Source organism: Bos indicus, chromosome 18, assembly GCF_029378745.1.
Source record: "Bos indicus isolate NIAB-ARS_2022 breed Sahiwal x Tharparkar chromosome 18, NIAB-ARS_B.indTharparkar_mat_pri_1.0, whole genome shotgun sequence".
Taxonomy (NCBI): Eukaryota; Metazoa; Chordata; class Mammalia; order Artiodactyla; family Bovidae; genus Bos; species Bos indicus.
This window is the reverse complement of record NC_091777.1, coordinates 39,729,517-39,751,852: the sequence shown is the minus strand read 5'-3', so window position 1 is coordinate 39,751,852 and position 22,336 is coordinate 39,729,517. Positions and strand designations below refer to the sequence as shown.

Below are 22,336 nucleotides of genomic sequence, written 5' to 3'. Positions count from 1 at the left end.
GTCTTATCTCCCACCTATCTTATAAAATTTCCTTGTCCTCTGTATATTTAAGAGTCTTTTTAAGTCTCTGAATATCTATTTTTTTAAATAGTCTATTTTTTTTTTGTTATTGTTGTTTCATGGCTTCACTGTCTTCTAACTCTAGGAATATTATAGTCTTTCATAAACTTTTCTTGTTTCTCTAATGTTTGTTTACTTCTATTTCTTAGATTTAAACTGTTTTTATAGTAGAGGCTTTTCTGAAAGGTTTGGCTGTTTATTAAAGATTGAGGTACTGAAAATGGATTGGAACCTCTTGTGTGCTTAGGTGGGTCTTAATGCCAGATGCCAATTTTTTTGTCTTCTTTTTTTTTCCTTCATGTTTTAATGGGATATAATTGACAATACAGCACTGTATAAATTTAAGATGTACAGCATAATGATTTGACTTATGTCATGAAATGATTATCACAATAATTTTGGTAAACATCCATCATCTCATATTGTTGTTTAGACGCTAGTCATGTCTGACTCTGTGACCCAGTGGACTGCAGCACACCAGGCTTCCCTGTCCTTCAATATCTCCTGGAGTTTGCTGAAACTCACGTCTATTGAGTCGGTGATGCCATCCAACCATCTCATCCTCTGTCACCCGCTTCTTCTGCCTTCAGTCATTCCCAGCATTGGGGTCTTTTCCAGTGAGTCAGTTCTTTGCATCAGGTGGCCAAAGTATTGGAGCTTAAGCTTCAGCATCAGTCTTTCCAGTGAATACTCAGGACTGATTTCCTTTACAATTGACTGGTTTGATCTCCTTACTGCCCTAGGGACTGAAGAGTCTTCTGCAGGACCACAGTTCAAAAGCATCAGTTCTTTGGTGCTCAGCCTTCTTTATGGTCCAGCTGTCACATCTGTACATGACTACTGGAAAAACCATAGCTTTGACTGTACAGACCTTTGTCAGCAAAGTGATGTCTCTGCTTTTTAATACGCTGTCTAGGTTTGTCATAGCTTTTCTTCCAAGGATCAAGCATCTCATCCATTTGGGCATTTCGCATGATATGCATAATGCATGATATGCTTATTTCACTGCATATCAGTTAAACAAGCAGGGTGACAGTATACACCCTTGACATACTCCTTTCCCAATTTTGAACCAGTTCGTTGTTCCGTGTTTAGCTCTAATGGGGCTTATTGACCTGCATATGGGTTTCTCAGGAGGCAGGTAAGATGGTCTGATATTCCCATCTCTTTATGAATTTTCTGGTTTGTTGTGATCCACACAGTCAAAAGCTTGGATATAGTCAATGAAGCAGAAGTAAATGTTTTTCTGGAATTCTCTTGCTTTTTCTGTGATCCAGCAGATGTTGAAAGTTTGATTTCTGGTTCCTCTGCCTTTTCTAAATTCAGCTTATATATCTGAAAGTTCTCAGTTCATGTACTGTTGAAGCCTAGATACAAAATTAAAGAAATAGAAAAAAAGTTTTGTAACGTGAACTCTTTATAATTTACTCCCAACAGTTTCATGTATAACATACAGCAGTGTTAATTATGTTTATCACTGCATCTCTAGTCCTTATTTATCATTTTAAAATTAATTTTTATTGGAGTATAGTTGCTTTACAATGTTGTTTGTTTCTACTATACAGCAAAATGAGTCAGCCATATGTCTACATATATCCTGCCCCCGCCCCCCTCCTTTGGAGTTCCTTCCTGTTCAGGTCACCACAGTGCATTAAGTAGAGCTCCCTGTGCTGCACAGTATGTTCTCAGTAGTTATCTGTTCTGTATAGAGTATCAATCCCAGTGTCTCAGTTCCTCCCGTCCCCTGCCCTTTCCTCCTTGGTGGCCATATATTTGTTCTCTACCTCTGTGTCTGTTCTTCTTTGCAAATAAGATCATCAATACCATTTTTCTAGATTCTACATATGTGCTTAATATATGATATTTGTTTTTCTCTTTCTGACTGACTTCATCTGTATGACACTCTAAGTCCATCCATATCTCTGCAAATGACTCAACTTCATTCGTTTTATGGCTGAGTGGTATTCCATTTTATCTGTATACCACATCTTCTTTATCCATTCCAAAATTCATGGACAATTAGGTTGCTTCCATGTCCTGGCTATTGTAAATATACTGCTGTGAACATTGGGTACATGTATCTGTTTGAATTATGGTTTCCTCTGGGTTTATGCTCAGTAATGGGATTGCTGGGTCAAAGGGTAATTCTGTTTTAGTTCTTTAAGGACCCTCCATATTGTTTTCCATAAGTAGTTGTATTAATTTACGCTGCCACCAGCAGTGTAAGAGGGTTCCCTTTTCTCCACACCCTCTCCAACATTTATTGTTGGTGGATTTTTTTTTTTTCATGATGGCTATTCTGACCATGGTAAGGTGATACCTTACTGTAGTTTTCATTTGCATTTCTCTAATAATTAGTGATGTTGAGCATCTTTTCATGTATTTGTTGGCCTTCTTACAACTGAAAGTTTGTAGTACCTTTTGACTGCCTTCATCAATTTCCCCTTCTCATCTGTAATCACAAATCTGATCTCTTTTTTTATGAGTTTGTTGCATGTTTGTGTGTTTCTTTTTTAAGTGTAATTGACCTACAGCACTGTGTTGTTCCTGTTACACAATTTAGTGATTTTTCTATACATTTCAGAACGATCATGATAATTCCAGTTATGATATGTCACCATACAAACAGATTAGTTATTGAAGATATTAAGAAGAGATGGCAAGAATACACAGAAGAACTGTACAAAAAAGATCTTCACGACTCAGATAATCACAATGGTATGATCACTGACCTAGAGCCAGACATCCTGAAATGTGAAGTCAAGTGGGCCTTAGAAAGCATCACTACGAACAAAGCTAGTGGAGGTGATGGAATTCTAGTTGAGCTATTCCAAATCCTGAAAGATGATGCTTTGAAAGTGTTGCACTCAATATGCCAGCAAATTTGGAAAACTCAGCAGTGGCCACAGGACTGGAAAAGGTCAATTTTCATTCCAATCCCAAAGAAAGGCAATGCCAAAGAATACTCAAACTACTGCACAATTACACTCATCTCACACGCTAGTAAAGTAATGCTCAACATTCTCCAAGCCAGGCTTCAGCAATATGTGAACCGTGAACTTCCTGATGTTCAAGCTGGTTTTAGAAAAGGCAGAGGAACCAGAGATCAAATTGCCAACATCCTCTGGATCATGGAAAAAGCAAGAGAGTTCCAGAAAAACATCTATTTCTGCTTTATTGACTATGCAAAGCCTTTGACTGTGTGGATCACAATAAACTGTGGAAAATTCTGAAAGAGATGGGAATACCAGACCACCTGATCTGCCTCTTGAGAAATTTGTACGCAGGTCAGGAAGCAACAGTTAGAACTGGACATGGAACAACAGACTGGTTCCAAATAGGAAAAGGAGTTTGTCAAGGCTGTATATTGTCACCCTGTTTATTTAACTTATATGCAGAGTACATCATGAGAAACGCTGGACTGGAAGAAACACAAGCTGGAATCAAGACTGCCGGGAGAAATATCAATAACCTCAGATATGCAGATGACACCACCCTTATGGCAGAAAGTGAAGAGGAACTGAAAAGCCTCTTGATGAAAGTGAAAGTGGAGAGTGAAAAAGTTGGCTTAAAGCTCAACATTCAGAAAACGAAGATCATGGCATCCGGTCCCACCACTTCATGGGAAATAGATGTGGAAACAGTGTCAGACTTTATTTTTCTGGGCTCCAAAATCACTACAGATGGTGACTGCAGCCATGAAATTAAAAGACGCTTACTCCTTGGAAGGAAAGTTATGACCAACCTAGATAGCATATTCAAAAGCAGAGACATTACTTTGCCAACAAAGGTTCATCTAGTCAAGGCTATGGTTTTTCCTGTGGTCATGTATGGATGTGAGAGTTGGACTGTGAAGAAGGCTGAGCGCCAAAGAATTGATGCTTTTGAACTATGGTGTTGGAGAAGACTCTTGAGAGTCCCTTGGACTGCAAGGAGATCCAACCAGTCCATTCTGAAGGAGATCAGCCCTGGGATTTCTTTGGAAGGAATGATGCTAAAGCTGAAACTCCAGTACTTTGGCCACCTCATGCGAAGAGTTGACTCATTGGAAAAGACTCTGATGCTGGGAGGGATTGGGGGCAGGAGGAAGAGGGAACAACAGAGGATGAGATGGCTGGATGGCATCACTGACTTGATGGACGTGAGTCTCAGTGAATTCCGGGAGTTGGTGATGGACAGGGAGGCCTGGTGTGCTGTGATTCACGGGGTCGCAAAGAGTCGGACACGACTGAGCGACTGGACTGATCTGATCTGATCTGATATTCTCAAAACTGTACATTTCCTGCTCATGACTCATTTGTTTTGCAAATGGAACTTTGTATCTCTTAATCCCTCTATTTCCTCTTCCTGCTCCCCTCTTGTAACCACTTTATCTATAACTGTTTCTGTTTTGTTTGTTCATTTGTTTTTTAGAATTTCACATATAAGGAAGATCATATGATATTGTATTTCTCTGACTTACTTCACTTAGCATAATACCCTACAGGTCCATCCATGTTGTTGCAAATTGCAAGATTTCATTTTTTTTTTTAAGTGGGTGAGTAATATTCCATTGCATATATATACCGCATCTTTATTCATCTATTGATGGTCACTTGGTTTGATTCCATATCTTGGCTGTTGTAAATAATTCTGCATTGAGAATAGGTGTGGATATGTCTTTTCTAATTAGTGTTTTCATTTACTTTGGATAAGTACCCAGGATTGGAATTATTGGATCAGATATTAGTTCTATTTTTAATCTTTTGAGGAATCTCCATACTGATCTCCATAGTGGCCACACCAATTTACATTCCCACCAACAGTGTATGAGTGTTCCTTTTTCTCCACATCACCACCAACACTTAATTGTTGTTTTTTTTTGATAGCCCTTCTGAGAGGTGTAAGGGGATATCTCATTGTGGTTTTGATTTGCATTTCCTTGATTAGTGATTTTGAGCGTCTTTTCATGTGCCTGTTGGCCATCTGTAGGTGTCTTTGGAAAAATGTCTATCTGCCACTTTTCTAATTGGATTGTTTTTTGGTGTTGAGTTGTATGAGTTCTTTGTGTATTTTGGATAATGACCCCTTATCAGATACATTGTGAATACCTTCTCCCACCAGTAGATGTAGCCTTTTTATTTTGTTGATAGTTACTTTCACTGTACAAAAGCTTTTTAGTAGGATATAGTATCATTTGTATATTGTTGCTTTTGTTTCTTGTGCCTGAGACATAACCCAAAAGAATATTACTAAGACCAGTGTCAGAAAAAATACTCCCATATTTTTTCCTAGAAGTTTTATGGTTTCACATCTTATGTTTAAGTCTTTAATCCATCTTGAATTCATTTGTGTATGGGTTGAGAGAGTAGTCCAGTTTTCCCAGTATCGTTTATTGAAAAGGCTATCTTTTTCATGTTCTTGCCTCCTTTGTTGTAAATGAATTGCCCATGTAACTCTGGGTTCATTCTTGAACTCTCCATTCTGTTCCATTGATCTCTTTGTTTTCTTTGTGTGTGTGCGCACGTGCATGTGCCAGTACATAGTGTTTTGATGACTGTGCTTTTTTAGCATAGCTTGAAATCAGGGAGCATGATACTTCCGGCACCAATTCATTGTTAGATAATTTAAGCCATTTCTCAAGGGCCTCGAGACTGTCAGGAACTAGTTTCCTTTCCGTGGGTTGGTTATTTTCCTCAGAGAGAAATTTTCCTATCTTCTACATGGAAGGTATAAGCTAGTTAGCTGCATTTTTGAGAGCATGGGCAAGAAGGAAGCCAAAGGTATCATTCTCTTGGGGAAGACTTTCATTTAATTCTCCTGTTCCAGTAGATATTTCTGGTCTCTGCTGTGCAGTTCAGTGGATGGATGAATAAACAATAACTAAATGAATTAATATGTACCTTTTAAGGCTTTGCAGGTCCAGTCTTTTGGAAATCCTGAGTAGAAGTGTGTTTGCCCTTGATTGGAGGAAGCTTGAAGCCTCTTGTAGGAGTGGTTTCCATTTTTATTTACTGTTCTTTTTCTCTGTAGGTTGCTGATCAACTCTGTGCCAAGTATAGCAAGGAATATGGCAAGTTATGTCGGACCAACCAGATTGGAACTGTGAATGATAGGGTAATGAATGTACTTGTTAAACATGGACCAGTGGGTGGGGTGGGAGCAGGTTATTTTACTGCCTGCAGTGTTTCTAGTGGGTATCACTGTAATGCAGCATTCATTTAAGATTGCACATTTCATGGAGAGATGGCTGGCTGGCAGTGCAGTCGGTCAACTCCTTAACCCTGCCCGACACCTCTGATTGTGAAGCTCTGTCATCCTGCGTCATTCCTGATTCTGTCCCCTGTCCTTTGTGCCACTTTTGATGGAGGTAGAAGTGAGGTGGGGAGAAAGATGGGTGAATTCAGACGTGGAATGCCACAGTGTCAGTCTTTGGGCATAAGTAACCAGAGTGTGAGACATACATGCATGTTGTGCTTTGTGACTGAAGAAAAGAATAACTGGTTGGAACTCTTCTTTTCTCTCCATTGACTTGTAAAATGAGAGAAACAAAGTTTTAAAGTGATACAGGATAGGCTTAGGCTGGTTTATACAGATGTATGTTAACCCTGGATCTTTCACTTACAGCTAATGCACAAACTGAGTGTGGAGGCCCCACCCAAAATCCTAGTGGAGAGATACCTGATTGAAATTGCCAAGAACTACAATGTGCCCTATGAGCCCGACTCTGTGGTCATGGTGAGTTTAAGAGTCCTTAGAATACAAAAGAAAATGCGTCTCTCTAGATCACTGTCTTTGAAAAAGAAGCATATTCTTTGCACTCAAGTTTGCGTGTGGGAGTTGAAGCCTTTGTCCAGTTAGTGGTTTTGGGGTAGCAATAAATAAGCCTGCATCTCTCTCACAGAATGTTTAAGGATCAGAAGAGATGAATGACTAAAAGCACTTTGAAAAGGTACAGACTTTGATACAAATATAAAATGGCATTATTGCTACTTCTCAGTGAAGTTCAAGGAACTGGGTAGCAAGAAAAGCCCCAAGACCCAGAATTGATCTTGAAACATTTTTCGGGCACCTGCCATGTGCCCCAGAAAGCTGAGAATACAGAAAAGATATAAACAAGGCCACTGTCCTAAGAGGCTTACAGTGAAAGGCAAATATGGAAGTAGTAATTCAGAGGTTACGGTTGATGGGGGATAGTAGATGTTTTGGTGTGCTGCTCAGATGACCCTCCCCCCTACTCCCCGCCCCAGTTACAGACACACTTCAGGACAGAAGCATTTATTCCCCCATCTCTTTGATGACTGGTGGCTCACACAGCTGAGTGGCCCTCCAGTGGTGGCCCTCTTAGAAGAGAGCTTCCTTACCCAGGGTCTTTCCTGGGGGAAGCTTGTATCTGGTCATTGCAGGGGATTAAAGACTGCCCCATTGCCCCAGTTGGGAACATGTGCTGTAGGCCTGTCCTAGCTCCAGAACTCTCTGAGGGAATTAGCCAAGCCCTCTGTTGTGAAGGCATGGCAGCCCAACTTCTTACTTTGCTCAGGCCTGCTTCCTTCATCCCACAGGTCTCTATCCCAAGAGACCTCTCCAATAAACTTCGGTCAAACTGGTCTCCATCTCAGAGCTTCCTGGGGAACCTAGTCTGTGACAGGGCCTGATGATATGGGTTTCTCTCTTTTTCTTAGGCAGAAGCTCCTCCTGGAGTAGAGACAGATCTTATTGATGTTGGATTCACAGATGATGTGAAGAAAGGGGGTCCTGGAAGAGGAGGTGGAGGCGGCTTCACAGCACCAGTTGGTGGACCTGACGGAACAGTGCCAATGCCTATGCCTATGCCTATGCCATCTCCAAACACTCCTTTCTCATACCCTCTTCCAAAGGGACCTGTAAGTATACATACAAATAACTGTGGATGTAAACTCTAGAAAATGTAATAGATGACAAGCTGGTTCTCTGAGCGCACTCAGGAATTATAGGTAACATTTGGTATAGTTTATTGATTATACTGTGGGAAAAAACAGCATTGGGATTTGGAGAAAGTCTTTTGGTTAACCTACAGGTAATGAAGCAGGAAAATCTAGAGAGATGGTGCTAGAAAAAACTTCGTGTAGGTTTTCTGGGACTTGTAGGTATACTAGTAGCTTTTTCCAAAATTGAATAATCATCACTTATTACCAAGTAGAAAAACATCTGTTGTAAACACAAAGATGAAAGTCACTGCTAGTAAGAAAGTCTGGGGACTTTCCTGGTAGTCCAGTGGTCAAGACTCATGCTTCCACTGCAGGGGCGTGGGTTCAATTCCTGGTTGGGAACTATGATCCCACGTGTAGTGTGGCACCCCCACCTCCCCAAAGAAAGTGATAGTAATCTCTGTTTGTGGACATAAAAGCAATTAGTAATTTGATGAATAAATAGTTTTTGGCTACAGGTCTTTAAAAATCTAGGTCTTCCTGATCACATGTTGTCATGTCCTTTTAGGCACTTTTTTCTTTTGGGGCTCTTGAATACACATTAAAATAACTATCTTAAATATATATTATTCAATATGAATATATTCACAGTGAGAAAACAGTTGTATACACACGTATTTATTTCTCTCTTCCCATATACATACTTCAAAAATTGCAGATGGGGCAGTGTCTCTTATGTTGCCTTTCTCCTCTTGCAGTCGGATTTCAATGGATTGCCAGTGGGAACTTATCAGGCCTTTCCCAATATTCATCCACCTCAGATTCCAGCAACTCCCCCATCGTATGAATCTGTAAGTGCCTGAGCCTTTTATAAGCAGCAGGAGAGTGAATCCCAGGAAGAGAGCAAAATAATGGCCACAGGGAAGGCAAAGTTTTGATCAACTCCTAGTACTGGCATTGCTGTATGCTTTGGATTTTTGTGTTGCTTTAATATTACCCTGGAAATGGGGCGTGGTGGTGGCGGCAGCATCATTGGTGGCAATGCTTTGTCTGCAGTTAAAAGCCCAGGAATCAGGAAGGAGCTGCAGACCCTAGAAAATTCTAGTGAGGCACTTTATCATTTTTTTTTTAATAGTAACTAGACTGAGAATCATTTTGACCTGGTACAGTCTTGGTGGTAGAATATAATTACAATACCAGTTTTATAAATTCTCAACACCTTATAAAGGAATAACAGCCAGATATTTGTATTAAACAGAAGTACCAAGTTTAGTAAATTTTGCCCTATAGCATTAATTTTAGTCTTATACTTAAAACTGGCTGGTATCAGTAATATGCTAATAATGCCTTGAACTGTACATGGTTGTCACAGCTTTGGTTCAGAATTAGATGACTTTCCTGCCAGCCTTCTTTCCTCATCTAGGGAGATTCCCCTGTTCCTGAGCTTGCTTAGTGTCCTTTCCTTTGGTTTTTACCTTGGGCCTGAGTTTTTATGTTTTGGCTTTGCACGCATTGAAGCTTTGCCAACTGTTCCTAGGAAGGAAGTAGATGATCTGTATTAGTATTTGAGGACTTGATTCTTGGAGGTGAATTGGTGGTTTAGAATGCTTTCTCACTGTCTGGAAGGTGAAGGTATCAGATTAAAGAGAGATGTTAATGATGTAAGAATTTTCTTTTCCTTTGGTTGGCAGTTAAAGAGTTCAACATAGTATCTGTCTGGTGGGAAGGAGATCAGGAAAGGAGTACAGGGGGGCAGAGGGGCAGTTTCTTGGAGCAGGTTTGTTGATTTTGCTGAGCAGCTTAGCTTTTGCCACACACACGGGCCTATACCATTACCTTCACCAGTGAGGCCATTGCTTTCTCTTCTGGTAATGATCTCTTGTGTTTCAGGTTGATGACATTAATGCTGATAAGAATGTGTCTTCTACACAGATTGTTGGTGAGTGTGAGTCAGAAATCCTTTGAAGGTTTTCTCAGCACTGAACCCTTTGTTGTTTGTGTTTTCTCATCACTGTTCCTTCCTCAGATTGTTTTTATGCTTGTAGGATTCTACCCACATGCCCCATTGTCTCCCCACATGCAGTATGGTGCAAACAGAACTCAGGATTTCCCATTTCCAAAAAGAAAAGGTCTATCCTAGCTCCAAGGGATCTCCCAAATTACCTTTTTCTGTTAATAGTTATCATTATTCTTTGTCACCTTCTGGTTGTCCATCACCCTCAAGTTCTTTATGTTCCTGCTGCCTCAACTGCCACTTTGCTTGGAAATACCAAAAAAGTTTTTAAGTTTGGGCATTAAAGAGGGGGAAAGAGGCCATATATCATGAGTGAATGGCTTAATGATTTTTCACAAAGCAAGCATGTTCATGGAGCCATTCACTGAAAAAATACTACCAGCACTCCAGAAACTCGTTGGTGGGGGGAGGGTTACTTAAAAAAATTTTTTTTTTTAATCTTTTATTTTATATTGAGGTATAGCCAATTAACAATGTTGTGACAGTTTCAAGTGAACAGTGAAGGGACCCAGCCATACATACACATGTATCCATTCTCCCCAGAGAAACATACACTTTTTAAAATTGGGGACGGTTTTATTGAGGTATAATTTACATACAAAAAAATACAGAAATGTATATTACCATTTTTTAGGTGTATCTACACACATATTATGTAACCACCACCTTAGTAAAGGGAACATTTCCATCACCCCAGAAAGTTACCTGGTGTTCCTTCCCAGAGGCAAGCACTGTTCTTATTTTCTAGAACTTCGATAGAAATGGAAACGTACAGTAGGTAGAGAGGGTGATGATTTTAACTTGTTAAATATAAAATGGAAGATTAGAAACAAGATCACATTCCATTACATTGAACAGTGTGGATGTTAACATTCCTTATACATTTTTTTGCTCTTCCCAGTACAATTCTAGTACCACTCCTTGGACTTTCTTATTACGGGAGCAGACCTTTGTGAAAGGGGAACAGTCCATTTAAATCAATCCTGTGTGCCTAAGCCCTATGCACCACACTTTGACTTCCCCTTAAACTTTTTCTCACTGTAGGAAAATAAAACAGATGTATTCAACTATAATTAGAAAATCTAGCCGTTAATTGTCCTGAAAATTTTTGCTGACTTCTAGAACTTTTTTTTTTTTAAAGCAGTGTTTCCTTCTGGGCTTTGAGCTGTTTCTCTGGTGTGTGTAACATTATGTTCCTTACTCTGATTAGGTCCTGGGCCCAAGCCAGAGCCTCCTGCAAAGCCTGCTTCAAGGCTCACAGAGACCTACGACAACTTTGTACTGCCAGAGCTGCCGTCTGTGCCAGACACACTCCCAACTGCATCTGCTGGTGCCAACACCTCAGCGTCAGAGGACATTGACTTCGATGATCTTTCCCGGAGATTTGAGGAGCTAAAAAAGAAAACATAGGCCTCCTAAACCAGGCAAGGTCCAAGTTCTGGGAGTTGAGACTGAGCAGTTTTTCCTTGTAACAAAGAATCTCCATGAAATTGTTTTATCTGTTAACCATCACTGAGCACACTCTCCCTCTGGGCTCTCTTCCTGCTCTACCAGACTCTGCTGCTTTCCAGTTCTCCATTGCTCCCAAGAGACTAACAACTGGGGATGATGAGGTTGGAGCAGCTGGCTCCTGGCAGCCTTTCTTGTCCGTTTCCTGTCAGTGTGATCCCCGGTTCTTTCCTTCCTGTCCCACCATCCCTCCACAGGGCAATGAGAACGTGAAATCATTGTGGGGAGAGATGGCTGGATGGTGGTGGAGAGGACTTCCTGAAGCGTCTCAGCTCTGTGCTGAGGTACCAGACTTAGAAACAAACCCTCTGTACAGAGGGATTTGTGATGAGTGAGATTCAAGGCCAAGGTGTGTATTTTCACGCTCTTAACATGAATGGGGGAGAGAAAAAAATGGCTCAGGAAGCCATTATAATAGTTCTCAGAAGCTGGGTCTTCTCATTGACATGCACACTACTCCTTGCTGCAGGGCACTGTTCCATCTGGATCCAGTTACAAAGTTTATTTGGAAAGCTGAAGGCCTCTCTTAGTTCTACTGGATTCTCAGGGAGCCCTCTGTGGCCTTTGCTTTATTTTGAGTGCTATGTTTCCCTTTTAATAGAGGGCAGCACTGTGTAAATTCCTGTTTTTCCCCCATGGCATTCTGTTGGATTGCATTTGGCTATGTACTGAGCAGAAGTCACCAGTCAAGGCTAAGGTGGGCTTCCAGTAGCCTTAATTAGAAATATTCAAGTCTCTTGAGTAGTGAGCTGGAAAGCCTACAGATTATTGAAGAGGGATTCCTGTTTTCATTTGAAGACTTTATGATCAAGAAAACCTCTACAAACTGATCTCAAATAAATATTTGGTGCCTGTGTGGCTCTAATTGTTTTTGCTGCTTCCCTCAATGGATGAGACTAACCCTTTTGCCCCCTAGTTAAGGCCATCTTTCCCCACAAGGGTGGCGCTGGGATCAGAAGATATGACTTCGGCTTCTGTGTGGTAAATCTGTACATACTCCATTCAAGCAACTTTAATGTTTTTGGTTGATTTGTATCTCACGGCTCAGTAGCTGCTAATAAAGTTAAAAATATTGTGCCCTGGTTTCTCCACTGTTTGGGTAAAATGATGAGGGGAAAATTCAGCTTTTAGTGGAGAGTATTTTAAGCAAGTAACTAATATTGGGTACAAGCCAGACCTTACTTTTGCTCCCTGGATATTGTGGATGGACAGTTGGGGAGTAAGAAGCCCATTTTGATCTCTGTATGTAAGCCCAGATAGTAATCTGGGAGCTGGCATGGTTACTTCTCTGTGACAGCACTCCCCTGAGCCAGATCTCATGCTTGTGTCTTTGATTATAAAGTTGGAGTGAGCTTACTTGTGACTCGTATTTTTGGAACATGAATGGTAAGTGCTGTCTAAGTTGCTGCTGGGCAGCAGAGTTGGTTCATCCTGCATCACCCTTGTAGTGTTAACCCTTTTCTGGTAGTGCCAAGGGGATTTTTGATTCTTCACTAGGAAAATTAACAAAGTATACTATAAACATTTCCCAAAGTACACCATGCAAAGATCAGTGTTAATATACTCAGAAGTAATAAGCCACGTGAGGAGGCAACAGGATTAAGGTAACTCACCTTTTAAACCTTCATTTGTCCATGGCTGTTGCTGTTAGGGCTGTTTGCTTACATGCGCTCTGATGCTGCCGGATCCCTAACAAACTTGACAGCTTCAGCAGCAGCATATCCATCAGTGTGGCCTCTCTCTCAGTCTGCTGGAAGACAAAAGGAAAAAAGTGAGGAAACTGAAGTTGTTGTTAATGTTGGAAGGAAAAAGTACCAAAGATGTAATTTTTAAAAGTAGATATAAAGATAGTTTCCTTTAATGGTTTATTGTCAGGCCTTGTCAGCAGTGTTTCTGCTACTTAACAGTTGAGAACCAGATATTTTAGGACACTGGATATAGAACATAACGTCAGTCGCTCAGTCGTGTCCAACTCTTTGTGACCCCCTGGACTGCAGCACACCAGGCTTCCCTGTCCATCACCAACTCCTGGAGCTTGTTCAGACTCATGTCCATCGAGTTGGTGATGCCATTCAACCACTTCATTCTTTGTCGTCCCCTTCTCCTCCTGCCTTCAATCTTGCTCAGCATCATGGTCTTTTCCAGTGAGTCCATTCTTGGCATCAGGTGGCCAAAGTATTGGAGGTTCAGCATCAGTCCTTCCAATGAATATTCAGGACTGATTTCCTTTAAGATTGACTGGTTTGGTCTCTTTGCCCTCCAAGGGACTGTTAAGAGTCTTCTCCAACACCACATTTCAAAAGCATCAATTCTTTAGCGCTCGGCTTTCTTTATGGTCCAACTCTCACATCCATACATGACTACTGGAATAATGTACTTTTAGTAAATTGGGTTTCCTAGTAAAATGGTTGACAGCAGTATGGAGACTAATAAAGGGAATATGCTGATACCGTGTGTTATATCAATCTATAATCTTAAGAAGAGCTAAATCTGAGCTTTTCCAGGGATAAAAAATCATGATACAGCTTATAGCTTAGTTACTGAGTTACTTACCTTAAGGGATTTCCTTTCTTTACCAAAGGCCATTAAAATGGCAGAAACGAAAAGGTTAATGATCACAAGTACCATCAAAACAACATAGGTGAAGATAAGAAAGGAGCCCAGGACTGGGTTTACAGCAGTAACCTGAAAAGACAATGGAACACTTTGGGTTTAAACACTGATAGTTTAATTTCTGCTTTAAAAATGTAAAATATGTGCTAATACTTTGGATATATTCACATAAGAAAATACTTCTGCCTGGTGGAAACTAGAAAAGCAAAAATACTAAAAAGGAAAATACTTTTGAGTGGACAGAAGAGCAAGAGTGACTGACTCTAAGAGTATATAAATAATTATGCCTTCGGGGCTTCCACAAGAAGATAACAGGTAAGTTGTAGTAATGACTCATGGGAATTTCCTGGCAGTGCATTGCTTATGACTCTGCACTTTCATGGGCTTCTTTGGTGGCTCAGATGGTAAAGCGTCTGCCTGCAACGCGGGAGTCCTGGATTTAAACCCCAGGTTGGGAAGATCCCCTGGAGAAGGAAGTGGCAACCCACTCCAGTACTCTTGCCTAGAAAATTCCATGGACTGAGGAGACTGGTAGGCAGCAGTCCATGGGGTCGCAAAGAGCCATGACTGACTGACCTTTCTTTCTTTCTTTCTGCACTTTCACTGCTGCGTGCCCAGGTTCAGTCCCTGGTTGGGGAACTAAGATCCCACAAGCTGTGCAGCTAAATAAATAGACTCAAAGCCCTTGTGAGTTTTGGCAAATCTAGAAAATACATCTAAATACAGAAGCTTCGAGGAATAGCAAGAGTGTATTGAAAGAATACATAGAAACCAGAAATGATAATGGAGATGGTCTCTGCTATTCCATGCAATTTCTGTTCTTAACATAGGATATCAGAATGATAAGCTTTGATCAAAATCTTGCCAGTTTCACTAATCTGAATTGGAATCAGAGAGTTTTTTCTCCCTGATCAAATCTATATATGCTAGTTTTGGGGACCCAAAACCTCATCTGTGTTTCCTACTTTATTTTTTATGTCAAATAGAAAGGGATTTGTGTAGGTAGTTCCTGGGGGGAAATGACACCCCTCTGTGACATTCAGTTCAGTTCATTTCAGTCGCTCAGTCGTGTCCAGCTCTTTGCGACCCCATGAATCGCAGCACGCCAGGCCTCCCTGTCCATCTCCAACTCCCAGAGTTCACTCAGATTCACGTCCATCGAGTCAGTAATGCCATCCAGCCATCTCATGCTCTGTCATCCCCTTCTCCTGCCCCCAATCCCTCCCAGCGTCAGAATCTTTTCCAGTGAGTCAACTCTTCGCATGAGGTGGCGAAAAGTACTGGAGTTTCAGCTTTAGCATCATTCCTTCCAAAGAAACCCCAGGGCTGATCTCCTTCAGAAGATCTGTGACATTAGTATTTGTAAACATAAATACTGTAATTCTTTGTGGAAATGTACCTCCCTAATTATTTCAGGTCATTTCCAGCTGTACACTTCAAAAGGCTATTGAGAAAGCAGCAGCAATCATGTTATTTTGTCTTAAGTATGAGAGCCCTGTGTCTTTGGCAGTAAGATTGAGGATACAAGAAATGAGGTATGTGGGACTATGTGGTTAGAAAAGGAGATAACAGCCACTCAAAAGCTGTATCTATAGGTAGTACCATAAAATGATGGCAAAGGTTCTAAATTTCTCCCTTTTCCAGCATGTAATGGTACAGCAGAGGTTGCTTTTATAAGCAGTTCTCGTTTGATGTATTAAACCAAACATAATTCTGCAAGGAAACCAGGAAGAGAGGTTTTTTTACCTCCTTGTGATGAGAGATTCCCATGAGGAGACTGACAACAGTTACTGCTGAACTGAGAAAAGTTCGGTAGTCGGAGATGCTCCATCCAAACAGTAGGTTAAACTGAAAAAGAACAGTCAGGTGGGGTTGGCAAGCAGCAGAGGGGGCTGCAGTGTGGGTCCTGAGATGGTTATAATGATGAGGTCAATGTAGACCCAATGGAATGGAAATTAAAGAATATCCTTAGCAGCCATTCAAATTACTGTGCCTAAAAACTATACAGAATTCCTTTGTGATTAGTGTTTTCATATAAATTTACTTGACTTTCATATCTTGTGAGTTAAAATGTTATCCCCATTTTAAAGATGAGAGAAATGTCTTGAGCTTCTAATACTGCTGGTTAAATATGGACATAACACAACTAAAACCAGCTCTTTACTATCTTCTCCAAAACACTGCCAGCTTGGACCGTGACTTTCCATTTAGCAACCTTTTCTAAGGAAGCAGCGTGTACTCCAAGACCACAGCACTCAGGACAACACACTAGGACGGGTGCTTACCACAATGGCGTAGCCTGTCAGCAGGATCAAGATGACCAGCAAGAAGCCCACGACCTCATCCCAGGCTCTGCTGAGTGTTCTGCCAATGACCCGCACCCTGGGGTTTTGATACAGCAGGCTCCATAGCTGAACTGTTGCCAAAAGAACTAGGAAACCCATGAGGTGAATGACAGCTGAGTTGACTTTAACTGCCTCATAGAAGTTGATGAACCTGCACCAAGGAAAGCAGACACTCAGTATGAAGTCTGTGCCATCAATTCCTGTGATGTCAGTGTCTCCAGAGCTCCTCCTGCTCAAGTGCAGCAGCTCTGTAAGTCCCATTCTTGTTGGCAGAGAACGCTTCTTTCCAGTGTGGCTTCCCGTGGATGTGAGCACACTGGCACAAGGCCACATACTCGACTGGGAGCAGTGCTGTAGAAACCTTGGAATGCAGCCTCTAGCTGGTTACTCCTGATTCATCCTATCTATCCTGAGTCTGGAGTTATCAAGAATCGGGGCCAGCCTCCACCACTGCTCTAGTTTCAGATCTCTCCTTTCAGAAGAGATGTGTTAACCTAACGAGATGTATAATAATGCCAGTCTGTTTTCTGTAACACTTTAATACTATGTTGTTCTCTAACAGTGGTAATTGATCCTCTAATAGATTTAACAGTGCTGAGTAGAGAGATGATTAAACTATAGAAGTAAGGGGTGGTTGGTTTCTGTAGTTATGTGAGAGATGCATTGATAATTTTACGTTGCAGCAACTAGGTTACTTGGAAAGACCTCCACAGACATGAGTGAACTGGCACTTTTATTGTGATAAGATGTAGGCAGTGCCACACAGCAGGCAGGACCTCGGTGCCAACACCATTCAAACTGCACACTACACCACTGTCCCTGCACGAACAACCCTCTATAAGGCCTTCCTGGGACACCGCCTCAGACTTAACAGATCTGCAGACTGGGCTGTTGAGCACTGAAAGGTTAGACAAGCATCACGTGGCAGTACTTTGGGAAATGACATACTTTGTCTTTCCCACGAGAAAGACCAGAGAGGGTACCCCAAAGGGGCATCAGACTGCTGCTTGGTAAGGATGAGCTAAAGGATGAACATCCCTTCCCAGAAGGCAGCCCTCTTTGGATTTAGAGGTGTTCCATGTGTTGTGGTTCTATTCAAAGAATGATCATGTGTCATGTCAGGACTTCATTCCTTGGCCAAGGTGCAAAATGACCCAATTCCAGGCCCTTGCTATGTGAAATTTATTATCCTAGGTTAACATGTACCTAAGTACTATGAAGGCAGAAGAGCTTTTCATATGTAATTAGCAGTTACCAGTTTATAGTTAGTTGTGTTCTTCACTGTGGACAGTAGTCTGTGTTTAACTGTGATATTATACAAATAGAGATCCGGCAGAGAGGAAGAGGGGAGTTTGAAAGAATACTTGTGTAGCCAGTAAATTCTGAGCATCAAGTGAGAATATCCTTTGCTCCCTCAGGGTCCCTCTTACCTGTCCCGGTCATAATGGTATTGTACCATGTGTTTTTTATGTAGAGAAATAAGTGTCAGGTCAAGTCCCAAGATGACAAAGCTAAGGAGGATTATGCTCATATCTAGAAGGTTTCTTTTCCTCATGAAGAACCTCCACCTCTGCTGTTTCAACTGGCGACCCTAAACATAAGACACCAGAGTCACTATTGCTTGCCTGAAAGATTACCTAGGTCTTTTCCCAATGAAGTGTTATGAACTCTGGGAAAGCACTCAGCCAGGGACCTTTCAGATCCCTAACTTGGACACAATCAGTTCTGGTCTCAGTTCTGCCTTGTAGTCATTCAGAGCTGCCACTTAGAGAAGAGTTGGCCTTCCTTAAAACAACTGTAATTGTATACATTCATCATGTTGTGTAAACTTAATAATAAAGTTTCTCAATGAATTAAAACCCTGAAAACAAAATATTGCGTGTGGCCTAAGAAATGCCTTTTGGATGCAGTCATCTGAGTGTTAGCTTATATAGGGGTCATGTGTGTGCTAAGTCGCATCTGACTGCAACCTGTCAGGCTCCTCTGTCCATGGGAGTTTTAGGCAAGAATACTGGAGTGGGTTGCCATGCCCTCCTCCAGGGGGTCTTCCCAACCCAGGGATGGAACCTGCGTCTGTTAACATCTCCTGTGTTGGCAGGTGGGTTCTTTACCACTAGCGCCATCTGGGAAGCCCCAGATAGGGCTCATATAACTGTACAAAAAATTCTTTCTATAAACTTAATTTTTTAACTCTAGAAAACTGAACTACTTGGTGGAAAGCCAGTAGGTTTGACTGAAGTCAGTCTTCCGGAAAGGACCAAAATCATGGCCATAATCCTAAAAGCAGCTCACTGTGGTTCTCCAAGTAATACCTGGCAACACTGAGAATTTCTTACATCTAATATTTTCAGTTCACCTGTGCAAAGGCATAGTAACAGACCAGTAGATAGTAGATGACTTGTGATGTGACAGACCAGGCAAAGTTCCTTGATATCTGAAGGGAAGTTAAAACGTCCAGTCTCATGGAGGTGAAGAAAGCACCTGAGAATAAGAAAGAACACCTGGAGTTAAGAGCCTTTAAATTTGCCTTCTGCTCTTCCAACTCTCTTTCGGATAACCCCAAGTGTTCCTGGACCATCCGTTTCAAATTTTCTTGAGTCTCTACATGTCACTTAGTATTTCCTCTAGAACTGTCATGAATATTAAATGGGATCATGTATGCACAGCTGCTGGAAGAATGTGTGGATTGCACTGAAAGTCAGGATTATACTGTTGATCCCACATAGAGGAGAGTGTCTTAACAGCTGTTAATAGGTTTCACTCTTACCAAGTCAGAATGGCTACAGAAACAAACTGACCAGCAGTACTGTTGCAAAATGATGTTTCAGATAATTGATTGCAATGTAAAGTGTGGGGTGAATGGAATTAAATGGAAGCGTGGTACCTTTGTTAAAGCTTTTAAAAATACATTTCAGAAATTAGTATGATGAAAAAGATTTGAACCTTTCCAAATTTAGGCACTTACCATATGTAAAGCACTAACATTATCCCATGAATACTGACAGTATACCCTGCATACTCAAGATGTTTATGAAGACAGACCAAAAAGCTTTATAAGATCATGAAATGTTTATAGATATAAATTTTTCATAAAGCCCCTAAATACTAGAACTAAGATGCACCTCTTGTAGTAGAAGTACATTTAAGAACAAAAGGAATTCCTGCCTTACATAGCTAGCTCTCATGGGGAAAGCCAGGACTTTCCCCATGTTTATTTTACCCCTAGTTTTTGAGTAGTTAAAAACCCTAAGAAGACTCTTGGGAAGCTTTCATGTTTCATTTTGAAACAAGTAGCAGAAGTGGTCTACTGTGTGTGGGCCTGGGAGGAAAACAATTCTGATTAGAAGTAAAACTTAATGGTCATAGGACACTTGTGGGCAAATTATGGGGGAGAGGGGAAAGGAAGGAGGATTAGGGCAGACTTCCTGTTAAATGGGGAGGAACTGAACATACGCAGTGTCCCTCTAATCCCTTCCAAAATGCCACTGACAGTAAAGGAATAAAAAAAACGACCCAAAGATAAAGAGGAGGTGGGCAGATGAGCCTGGAACTGGAAAACAGCTGAATGACACTGCCTGAGAAGATTCAAGAAAGCTGAAACCTAAGCCAGCAGCACAGGAAACCCAGAAGGCAGCTGGTTCTTAGCATAAAACCCCACAAAGGCTGAGAAACTGGAGCCATCAGGTACTTCAGAAGGTAGAAGTTCAAACAGAACTAACAGAATCGTAAGTCTGGACATAAACAATTAAAACCCAGATTTCCTCTCTCCCCTTTACAACCACGTTATTTACTATCCATCCTGCCTTCCCAGTAACGTTTAGTCAGAGAGAATCTGAACTCAGGACACCAGGGATATCTGTGAGTAGTAGTGCACTGGAAAAGGGAATTCAAAGAAAGTTTAAATATTGCATGGTGAGACCCTTCCCATTCCCCTTCCCTTAACTGGCTCTGAGGAGTCTTAAAGGCTTACATCCTCAAGGCAGGAGAATGGAGGGGTCTTCTCTCTGCAAACTGCTCCCTAAAAGGACAGATACTACCTGACTAGTTCTGTCCATGCACATGGTGCTTCTAATTAGCACTTACTTGGTTTTACTGCCTCCCTCTTAAATATGACAGGACACTTGAATCTCTAACATTGAAAACCGGAGATCAAAACACCAAAAAAAAAGAAGCTCAGAGGAATTATAGAAAGCCTTGAAGGAGCAGAAAAAACCATAAACCTGCAATATCCTTAGTGAAGAGGATATTGCATCCAAAAAGAACAGTAGGAAACTATGAAAAAGAAACAAGGACAATTTTTAGAAATCAAAATATTCCAAAAGTGGTTTGGAAATTGAAGTAATTGCTCAGAAATCAGAAGGGAAGGATGGAAAATGAAGCAAACACATGAGGAAATCTGAGGCTCCATCTATGAATTCCAACATCAAAATGCTAAGAATATCAGAAAAAAGAAAAAAATAGAAAAATGCAAGAACATCTCTTAGAACTTAAGGGATACATTTCCAGATGAAAGGACACACTGTGAACTCCATTCCTAACTCTGGGGACAAAGAGATTACTCTAAAAGCTTTTGGGAGTAAGGGGATCATCATACTTGTTAATACAGTATAAGAAGCTAGAAGATAGTGGAGCTAAACTTTTAAAAACTCTGAAAAATTACTGTATCCAGCCAAATGATTGACCAACCAAACGTGATGGCAGAAAAAAAACTTTTTGGGGGGCTCCAAAATCACTGCAGATGGTGACTGCAGCCATGAAATTAAAAGGCGTGTGCTCCTTGGAAGAAAAGCTATGACCAACCTAGACAGCATATCAAAAAGCAGAGACATTACTTTGCCAACAAAGGTCTGTCTAGTCAAACTGTGGTTTTTCCAGTAGTCATGTATGGATGTGAGAATTGGGCTATAAAGAAAGCTGAGTGCCAAAGAATTGATGCTTTGGAACTGTGGTGTTGGAGAAGATTCTTGAGAGTCCCTTGGACAACAAGTAGATCAAACCAGTCAATCTTAAAGGAAAACAGTCCTGAATATTCAGTGGAAGGACTGATGCTGAAGCTGAAGCTCCAATACTTTGGTCACCTGATGAGAAGAACTGACTCTTTGGGAAAGACCTTGATGCTGGAAGATTGAAGGCAGGAAGAGAAGGGGACAACAGAGGATGAGACGGTTTGTGGCATCACCAACTCAATAGACATGAGTTTGAGCAAGCTCCGGGAGTTGGTGACAGACAGGGAAGCCTGGCATGCTGCAGTTCATAGGGTTGCAAAGAGTCAGACACAACTGAGCGACTGAACTGAAGGCTTTAAGAAAATTTACTTCCCTTACTCATTTCCAGGAAGTTACCAACAAACATACCGGCTGGATGTGTTCCAGCAAAATGAGAAAGTAAACCAAGAAGGGAAGACATGGGATTTAGGAGAAAGGTGATCCAACAGAGGAGAGAGGAGACAGGGAAAGGAGAGTCCAAGTTCAAAAAGCTCTCAAGCAGGCCTAGAAAATAACCAATCTGGACTATACCAACAGAATAGTAGGCCTGAGAGAGGATGTTTCTAAGGAAAAGACAAAATGATAAGTTACTTGATAGTTTTGAACAGAATGAAATTTTTACTTCTAGGAAGAGTCTGGAGGTGAATCAATGATAGATGCATGTAAAACCAAGAAAGTGAAAAAGAAAAAGAAGTAACTATAAACTCTAGGGAAAAATATTGTAAGCGAAAAGATATTTAATCATAATACACGGAGGTTTGTGGTTTAGTTGCTCAGTGGTATCCAACCCTTTCCAACCCCATGAACTGGCCCACCAGGTTCCTCTGTCCATTCGACTTCTTAGGCAAGAATACTGGAGTGGGTTGCCATTTCCCTCTCCAGGGGATCTTCCTGACGTAGGAATTGAACTGGGTCTCCTGCATT

General features: G+C 41.2%; 2 protein-coding genes across 13 annotated transcripts in view; one reads left to right on the top strand and one right to left on the bottom strand.

The window, feature by feature from the left end:
- Positions 1-12,546, top strand: part of IST1 (IST1 factor associated with ESCRT-III) — a 39,323-nt gene extending 26,777 nt beyond the window's left edge. For 3 of the 4 annotated variants that reach the window (XM_019978960.2, XM_019978962.2, XM_070770853.1), the window contains 6 exons: positions 6,073-6,156; positions 6,667-6,777; positions 7,722-7,922; positions 8,705-8,797; positions 9,837-9,885; positions 11,171-12,546. In XM_019978960.2, the coding sequence (XP_019834519.1) occupies positions 6,073-6,156; positions 6,667-6,777; positions 7,722-7,922; positions 8,705-8,797; positions 9,837-9,885; positions 11,171-11,370 (738 nt within the window). In that variant the 3' untranslated portion in view covers positions 11,371-12,546. Of the gene's footprint in view, positions 1-4,185; positions 5,823-6,072; positions 6,157-6,666; positions 6,778-7,721; positions 7,923-8,704; positions 8,798-9,836; positions 9,886-11,170 lie in introns of those variants that run through there. The other variant, XM_019978963.2, reaches the window with a different exon arrangement.
- The window catches only part of PKD1L3 (polycystin 1 like 3, transient receptor potential channel interacting), an 84,434-nt gene continuing 72,459 nt past the window's right edge, over positions 10,362-22,336 (bottom strand). For 2 of the 9 annotated variants that reach the window (XM_070770843.1, XM_070770846.1), the window contains 7 exons: positions 18,784-18,908; positions 17,858-18,018; positions 16,368-16,578; positions 15,829-15,930; positions 14,023-14,154; positions 13,083-13,219; positions 10,362-11,352 (listed from right to left, as the gene is read on the bottom strand). In XM_070770843.1, coding sequence (XP_070626944.1) covers positions 13,094-13,219; positions 14,023-14,154; positions 15,829-15,930; positions 16,368-16,578; positions 17,858-18,018; positions 18,784-18,908 — 857 coding nt within the window. In that variant the 3' untranslated portion in view covers positions 10,362-11,352; positions 13,083-13,093. Of the gene's footprint in view, positions 11,353-13,082; positions 13,220-14,022; positions 14,155-15,828; positions 15,931-16,367; positions 16,579-17,857; positions 18,019-18,783; positions 18,909-22,336 lie in introns of those variants that run through there. The other 7 variants (XM_070770845.1, XM_070770844.1, XM_070770847.1 and 4 more) reach the window with 7 other exon arrangements.